The 8,704-nt window shown below is 42.6% G+C and overlaps 1 protein-coding gene across 1 annotated transcript; it reads left to right on the top strand.

Annotated features, from left to right (window-relative positions):
* The first annotated feature begins 251 nt into the window (after positions 1-251).
* On the top strand, positions 252-1,207 carry LOC124700828 (sigma intracellular receptor 2-like). The gene is made up of 2 exons (XM_047232897.1): positions 252-575; positions 1,046-1,207. The coding sequence occupies exons 1-2, from the start codon at positions 252-254 to the stop codon at positions 1,205-1,207; spliced, it is 486 nt and encodes a 161-aa protein (XP_047088853.1).
* The last annotated feature ends 7,497 nt before the right edge of the window (positions 1,208-8,704 follow it).

Raw genomic sequence — 8,704 nt, 5'->3', positions numbered from 1 at the left:
TTTCTATTACCATCTTTTATCGTCAGCTGAACTAGGAGCGTTTGTTAATGATTTAGTATCGTATCACTGAACTCATTTTTCCGTGTTTCTCGACTGATATGAATTTTTTGGATCATTGGAATCTATAAAAATGAAAATAAGTATGGGGAGCCAGTAGAAAATCAGAGGCATCAGATCTCCTCATAAGTCATAAGTCAACAAATCGACTCGAGATCCGCAACGAACAGTACTCCTCCAGCAAGCACGCAGCAATGGGCGTCGTCTCGGCGGTGGCGGACGCGGTGGTCGTCCTGTTCTGCCTCACCATCACGCTATCATTCCCGCTGTTCGGCGCGCAGATCGTCCTCCCGCGCAACCTCTACCCGGCGCCGTTGCAGGACTTCAAGCGGTGGTACGCCGACGAGTTCGGCGACTACCTCCTGGCCCAGCCGCCGGCCTTCCTCCGCGGCCTCTTCTGGCTCGAGCTCACCTTTCTCTGGCCGCTCGCCGTCGCAACACTCTACGGCATCCTCGCCCGCCGCCGCTGGGCTGCCACCACCTCCCTCATGGCCGGCGTCTCCACCCTCACCTCCACGGTAACTCAATCTTCACTGCCCGCTCCCTTTTTTTCCTCCATGATTAGATAACATGTGCGGCCTCTGCTTCGAGAATCTCAGAAAGAATAAAATGAAAATAGATCTTTCATTTCTTCGATTTGATCAGCGATGGACATCGTCTGTTCAAGCTGCTGCACGAATTACTTTGCCTCTCAATAGAGCCATTTCCAGATGTATGTTCACGATGATCTTCGTATGAATTATCTGATCCAGTGCAACGGTTGGCTACAATCGGAAATAAACAAGCAGACAGTTTGAACTAGGAAATACTAATCAATTTCCACAAGAGTCACAAGACCTGCATTGGCCTGGTGCCCTGGTTGGTGGTTGCCTTTCCTACTTTGCAACGAATAGATTAGCCATCATGAACTTAAGTCACCAACATATATATTACTCTTGTGATAATTAACATTTCGAATCGTTTCTAATAGTGATTGCAACTATTTCAGTCTGCAATAATTGGTGAAATATTGGGCTCAGGAAGGGCAACACCGAGGCTGCTTCAGCTGTATGTTCCATATATTGTGTTCTCTGTAATTGCCATTTTGCGTGGTCTCTGCTCATGCTCGCCATCGCTTGCATCTTCTGCCCAGAAGAAGAAGAGGGTCTAGATTAAATTTGCATTTCCAATATTTCACGGAATTAATATCCGGCTGGAGCATGCTGTCATGGGCGACATGATTTCCGGTTTCGCAATACACTTTGTAGTACCTGATCTCTCAGAATATTGGATGTGTGTTGCTCTTTTTTGTTTGTTCATTGACTTGTATTTCTTGTACTGTAGTGGACTTGTAAAATTATGTAATAACTGGTTGGGTGATGCACAGGCACGGAGGTGTTATCTAAAAATAATTTGTTGAACAATTGCACTTGTACAATCCAGCATACCGTTCTAGGTTTCAACATCTAGTGGAATGGAATGTCAATTTGTTCGGAGTATGAAAACATTAATTCTAAGATAAATCACAGCCTAGATAGCGCTGAAACAAATTATCAGGTCTATGGAGTATGTGTTAGATGTATATATTTGTCTATTGTAGTTTCCCCATATGTTAGGGGGCTTTCTGCATATGTGCACCTGTACATGTACTATATATTGTGGCCTTTGGCCCCCTGGTAATACAACAAGCATATTGCTCTAACATGGTATCAGAGCTTTAGGTTAGCTCCTCCTCCTCCATCGCAGCCGCCGCCGCCGCCCGCCCCGGCATCTTGCCGCCGCGACCCGGCCGCCGCCGCGCGCTTTTCCCGTCCGCCCTCTACCCGGTCATCGCTGCCGACCGCGTCTTCTTCTCCCCTGCACCCGTGCAGTCTCATTGCCGGCCGTCCGATCTCTCCCGATCCGCTCCACCCGGTTCGCCCCGCACCCGCGAGCTCCACCACCGCCGGCCCGTTCTACCGCCCAAGCAAATCAAGCGGCGGCGCAGGTCGGGCGAGCTCCACCACTGATGTCTACGGGTGCTTCTATTCTTGTAGACAGTGTTGGGCCTCCAAGAGCAGAGGTTTGTAGAACAGCAGCAAGTTTCCCTTAAGTGGATCACCCAAGGTTTATCGAACTCAGGGAGGAAGAGGTCAAAGATATCCCTCTCAAGCAACCCTGCAATCACGATACAAGAAGTCTCTTGTGTCCCCAACACACCTAATACACTTGTTAGATGTATAGGTGCACTAGTTCGGCGAAGAGATAGTGAAATACAAGTGGTATGAATGAATATGAGCAGTAGTAACGGTGCCAGAAAAGTGCTTGCTGGCGTGCAGTTGATGGTAGTAATATTGCAGGAAGTAAAGATGCAGTAAAACGAGTAAACAAGCGATGATTGCGGTATTTGGAAACAAGGCCTAGGGATCATACTTTCACTAGTGGACACTCTCAACATTGATCACATAATAAATAAGTTCTCTTCCTTTGTGCTACATATACTCTTGTTTGATAATGAACACCATTCGTTGTGTAGGGCTACAAGAGCTCCCTCAATGCCGGAGTTAACAAGCGCCACAACATTCGGCATTCGTATTTAAGTAACCTTTAGAGCATAATAGATCTTTGCAATTTAAACCGAGTACTAACATAGCATACACACTGTCACCTTTACACTATGAAGGGGGAATAAATCACATCAATACTATCATAGTAATAATTAACTCCATAACCTACAAGAGATTATGATCATAACCTACACCCAGTACTACACGATGCACACACTGTCACCATTACACCGTGAAAGAGGAATAGACTACTTTAATAACATCACAAGAGTAGCACATAGACTAATAGTGATACAATGCTCATCATATGGATCTCAATTATGCAAGGCAATTCATGAGATCATTGTATTGGGGTATGCAGAGAGATTAACCACATAGCTACGGGTACGGCCCTTAGCCTCGATGGAGAACTACTCCCTCCTCATGGGAGACAGCAACGTTGATAAAGATGGCGGTGGTGTCGATGGAGGAGCCTTCAGGAGCACTTCCCGTTCGCGCGGCGTGCGGAACGGAGACTCCGTCCCCGGATCTTGGCTTCGCGATGGCGGCGGCTCTGAAAGGTTTCTCGTACCGTGGCTTTTCCGTATCGAAGATTTAGGTCAAGGACCTTTAAATAGGCGAAGAGGCGGAGTCGGAAGGCTGACGAGGCGGTGACACAATAGGGGGGCGCGGCCCAGGCCCTGGACGCGCCGCCCTATCATCTGGTGGCCCTGTGGCCCCCCTCTGCTGGCTCTCGGGTGTTCTGGAAGCTTCGTGGAAAAATAGGATGCTTGGGCATTGATTTCGTCCGATTCCGAGAATATTTCCTTACTAGGATTTACTGAAACCAAAAACAGACATAAAACGACAATCGGCCCTTCGGCATCTCGTCAATAGGTTAGTTCCGGAAAACGCATAAAAACGATATAAAGTGTGAACAAAACATGTAGGTATTGTCATAAAACAAGCATGGAACATCAGAAATTATAGATACGTCGGAGACGTATCAGCATCCCCAAGCTTAGTTCCTACTCGTCCTCGAGTAGGTAAACGATAAAAGATAATTTCTGAAGTGACATGCTACCAACATGATCTTAATGATACTATTGTAAAGCATATGAGATGAGTGCAGCGATTCAAAGCAATGGTAAAGACAATGATTAAACAATTGAATCATATAGCAAAGACTTTTCATGAATAGTACTTTCGAGACAAGCATCAATAAATCTTGCATAAGAGTTAACTCATAAAGCAATAGATTCAAAGTAAAGGCATTGAAGCAACACAAAGGAAGATTAAGTTTCAGCGGTTGCTTTCAACTTGTAACATGTATATCTCATGGATAGTTGTCAATGCAAAGCAATATAACAAGTGCAATAAGCAAGCATGTAAGAATCAATGCACGGTTAACACAAGTGTTTGCTTCTAAGATAGAGAGAAATGGGTAAACTGACTCAACATAAAAGTAGAAGAATGGCCCTTCGCAGAGGAAGCATTGATTGCTATATTTGTGCTAGAGCTTTGGTTTTGAAAACAAGAAACAATTTTGTCAATGGTAGTAATAAAGCATATGCATTATGTAAATTATATCCTACAAGTTGCAAGCCTCATGCATAGTATACTAATAGTGCCCGCACCTTGTCCTAATTAGCTCGGATTACCTGGATTATCATCGCAATACATATGTTTTAACCAAGTGTCACAAAGGGGTACCTCTATGCCGCCTGTACAAAGGTCTAAGGAGAAAGCTCGCATTGGATTTCTCGCTTTTGATTATTCTCACTTAGACATCCATACCGGGACAACATAGACAACAGATAATGGACTCCTCTTTAATGCATAAGCAATTAGCAACAATTAATGTTCTCATATGAGATTGAGGATATTTGTCCAAAACTGAAACTTCCACCATGATTCATGGCTTTAGTTAGCGGCCCAATGTTCTTCTCTAACGAGTATGCATGCTCTAACCATTCAACTAGTGGTAAATCTCCCTTACTTCGGACAAAACGGACATGCATAGCAACTCACATGATATTCAACAAAGTGTTGATGGCGTCCCCGAAACATGGTTATCGCACAACAAGCAACTTAATAAGAGATAAAGTGCATAAGTACATATTCAATACCACAATAGTTTTTAGGCTATTTGTCCCATCAGCTATATATTGCAAAGATAAAGAATAGAAATTTAAAGGTAGCACTCAAGCAATTTACTTTGGAATGGCGGAGAAATACCATGCAGTAGGTAGGTATGGTGGACACAAGTGGCATAGTGTTTGGCTCAAAGATTTGGATGCACGAGAAGTATTCCCTCTCAATACAAGGCTTAGGCTAGCAAGGTTATTTGAAACAAACACAAGCATGAACTGGTACAGCAAAACTCACATAAGAACATATTGCAAGCATTATAAGACTATACATTGTCTTCCTTGTTGTTCAAACACCTTTACCGAGAAAATATCTAGACTCTAGAGAGACCACTCATGCAAACCAAATTTTAACAAGCTCTATGTATTTCTTCACTAATAGGTGCAAAGTATATGATGCAAGAGCTTAATCATGAGCACAACAATTGCCAAGTATCAAGTTATTCAAGACATCATACCAATTACTACATGTAGCATTTCCCGTTTCCAACCATATAGCAATTAACGAAGCGGTTTCAACCTTCGCCATGAACATTAAGAGTAAAGCTAAGAACACATGTGTTCATACGCAACAGCGGAGCGTGTCTCTCTCCCACACAAGCATGGATTTATTCAAACATAAACAAAAATGAAAACAAACAGACGCTCCAAGTAAAGTACATAAGATGTGACCGAATAAAAATATAGTTTCAAGAGAAGAAACCTGATAAGTTGTCGATGAAGAAGGGGATGCCTTGGGCATCCCCAAGCTTAGATGCTTGAGTTTTCTTGAAATATGCAGGGATGAACCACGGGGGCATCCCCAAGCTTAGACTTTTCACTCTTCTTGATCATAGTATATCATCCTCCTCTCTTGACCCTTGAAAACTTCCTCCACACCAAACTCAAAACAAACTCATTAGAGGGTTAGTGCATAATCAAAAATTCACATGTTCAGAGGTGACACAATTATTCTTAACACTTCGGACATTGCACAAAGCTACCTGGACGTTAATGGAACAAAGAAATCCATCCAACACGACAAAAGAGGCAATGCGAAATAAAAGGCAGAATCTGTCAAAACAGAACGATCCGTAAAGACGAATTTTATTGAGGCACCAGACTTGCTCAAATGAAAAAGCTCAAATTTAATGAAAGTTGCGTACATATCCGAGGATCACGCACGTAAATTGGCAGATTTTTCCGAGTTACCTACGGAGAACCCTGCCCAAATTCGTGATGGACGCAATCTGCTTTCGCTGTAGCAATCCAAATCTAGTATCAACCCTACTATCAAAGACTTTACTTGGCACAACAATGCAGTAAAATAAAGATAAGGAGAGGTTGCTATAGTAGTAACAACTTCCAAGACTCAAATATAAAACAAAAGTACTGTAGTAAAATAAATACATGGGTTATCTCTCAAGAAGTGCTTTCTTTATAGCCATTAAGATGGGCTCAGTAATTTCAATGATGCACTCCCAAGAAATAAGAGTTGAAGCAAAAGAGAGCATAAAAAAACAAATTCAAAACACATTTAAGTCTAACATACTTCCTATGAAAAGGAATCTTGTACACAAATAAATTCATGAAGCATAATGCAACAAGCATAGAAAGATAAAACAAGTGTAACTTCAAGATTTTCAACAAAAAGAGGGGAAACTTAATATTATTAAGATGCATATAACCATGTTTCCCTCTCTCATAATAACTTTCAGTAGCATCATGAACAAATTCAACAATATAACTATCACATGAAATATTCTTATCATGAGTTATAAAATTATTACTCTCCACATAAGCATAGTCATTCTTATTAATTGTAGTGGGAGCAAATTCAACAAAGTAGCTATCATTATTATTCTCATCAAGTGTAGGAGGCATAGTATAATCATAATAAAATTTACTCTCCATAGTAGGTGGCACCAAAAGACCACTATCATTATAATCATCATATATGGGAGGCATATCATAATCAACATAAACTTTCTCCTCAATACCCGGAGGGCTAAAGAGATCATTTTCATCAAAACCGACCTCCCCAAGCTTAGAATTTTCTATATCATTAGCAACAATGGTGTTCAAAGCGTTCATACTAATATCATTGCTACTAGCATGCAAATAAGATTCCATAGGTTTTTTAATTTTCGCATTAAACCATTCATGTCTTGACTCGAGAAATAGTTTAAAAAGCTCACATATGTTTTCCATTATGCCTTACTAGTGTTTAACAAGAAACAAAAAGATGCAATTGCAGGATCTAAAGGAAATAGCTTCGAGCACACGCACAACGGCAACAGAAAAGTACTTAGTTACCTGGGACCGGAGTATGAGTGCCTTTTACCTTTCCTCCCCGGCAACGGCGCCAGAAAAGTGCTTGATGTCTACTGGTGCTTCTATTCTTGTAGACAGTGTTGGGCCTCCAAGAGCAGAGGTTTGTAGAACAGCAGCAAGTTTCCCTTAAGTGGATCACCCAAGGTTTATCGAACTCGGGGAGGAAGAGGTCAAAGATATCCCTCTCAAGCAACCCTGCAATCACGATACAAGAAGTCTCTTGTGTCCCCAACACACCTAATACACTTGTCAGATGTATAGGTGCACTAGTTCGGCGAAGAGATAGTGAAATACAAGTGGTATGAATGAATATGAGCAGTAGTAACTGATGCCTGTAAAAGTGCTTGCCGAGCGTGCGATTGATGGTAATAATATTGCAGGAAGTAAAGATGCGAGTAAAACAGTAAACAAGCGATGATTGCGGTATTTGGAAACAAGGCCTAGGGATCATACTTTCACTAGTGGACACTCTCAACATTGATCACATAATAAATAAGTTCTCTTCCTTTGTGCTACATATACTCTTGTTTGATAATGAACACCATTCATTGTGTAGGGCTACAAGAGCTCCCTCAATGCCGGAGTTAACAAGCGCCACAACATTCGGCATTCATATTTAAGTAACCTTTAGAGCATAATAGATCTTTGCAATTTAAACCGAGTACTAACATAGCATACACACTGTCACCTTTACACTATGTAGGGGGAATAAATCACATCAATACTATCATAGTAATAATTAACTCCATAACCTACAAGAGATTATGATCATAACCTACGCCAAGCACTACACGATGCACACACTGTCACCATTACACCGTGAAAGAGGAATAGACTACTTTAATAACATCACAAGAGTAGCACATAGACTAATAGTGATACAATGCTCATCATATGGATCTCAATTATGCAAGGCAATTTATGAGATCATTGTATTGGGGTACAGAGAGAGAGATTAACCACATAGCTATCGGTACAGCCCTTAGCCTCGATGGAGAACTACTCCCTCCTCATGGGAGACAGCAGCGTTGATGAAGATGGCGGTGGTGTCGATGGAGGAGCCTTCCGGGGTCACTTCCTCGTCCCGGCGGCGTGCCGGAACGGAGACTCCTGTCCCCCAGATCTTGGCTTCGCGATGGCGGCGGCTGCGGAAGGTTTCTCGTACCGTGGCTTTTCCGTATCGAAGATTTAGGTCAGGGACCTTTAAATAGGCGAAGAGGCGGAGTCGGAAGGCTGACGAGGCGGTGACACAATAGGGGGCGCGGCCCAGGCCCTGGCCGCGCCGCCCTATCATCTGGTGGCCCTGTGGCCCCCCTCTGGTGGCTCTCGGGTGTTCTGGAAGCTTCGTGGAAAAATAGGATGCTGGGCATTGATTTCGTCCGATTCCGAGAATATTTCCTTACTAGGATTTCCGAAACCAAAAACAGCAGAAAAACAAGAACGGCCCTTCGGCATCTCGTCAATAGGTTAGTTCCGGAAAACGCATAAAAACGATATAAAGTGTGAACAAAACATGTAGGTATTGTCATAAAACAAGCATGGAACATCGAAATTATAGATACGTCGGAGATCGATGACCCACAAGTATAGGGGATCGCAACAGATCTTCGAGGGAAGTAAAACCCAATTTATTGATTCGACACAAGGGGAGACAAAGAATACTTGAAAGCCTTAACAACG

The sequence above is a fragment of the Lolium rigidum genome, chromosome 3 (genome assembly GCF_022539505.1).
Source record: "Lolium rigidum isolate FL_2022 chromosome 3, APGP_CSIRO_Lrig_0.1, whole genome shotgun sequence".
Taxonomy (NCBI): domain Eukaryota; kingdom Viridiplantae; phylum Streptophyta; class Magnoliopsida; order Poales; family Poaceae; genus Lolium; species Lolium rigidum.
This window is presented reverse-complemented; position numbering and strand designations above follow the sequence as displayed.

What these genes read in the sequence shown, in the direction of transcription:
- LOC124700828 (XM_047232897.1), top strand. Translation starts at nt 252, where the DNA reads ATGGGCGTCGTCTCGGCGGTGGCGGACGCGGTGGTCGTCCTGTTCTGC. An exon ending in TCTCCACCCTCACCTCCACG is followed by an intron (nt 576 to 1,045) that starts GTAACTCAATCT and finishes CAACTATTTCAG; the next exon opens with TCTGCAATAATTGGTGAAAT.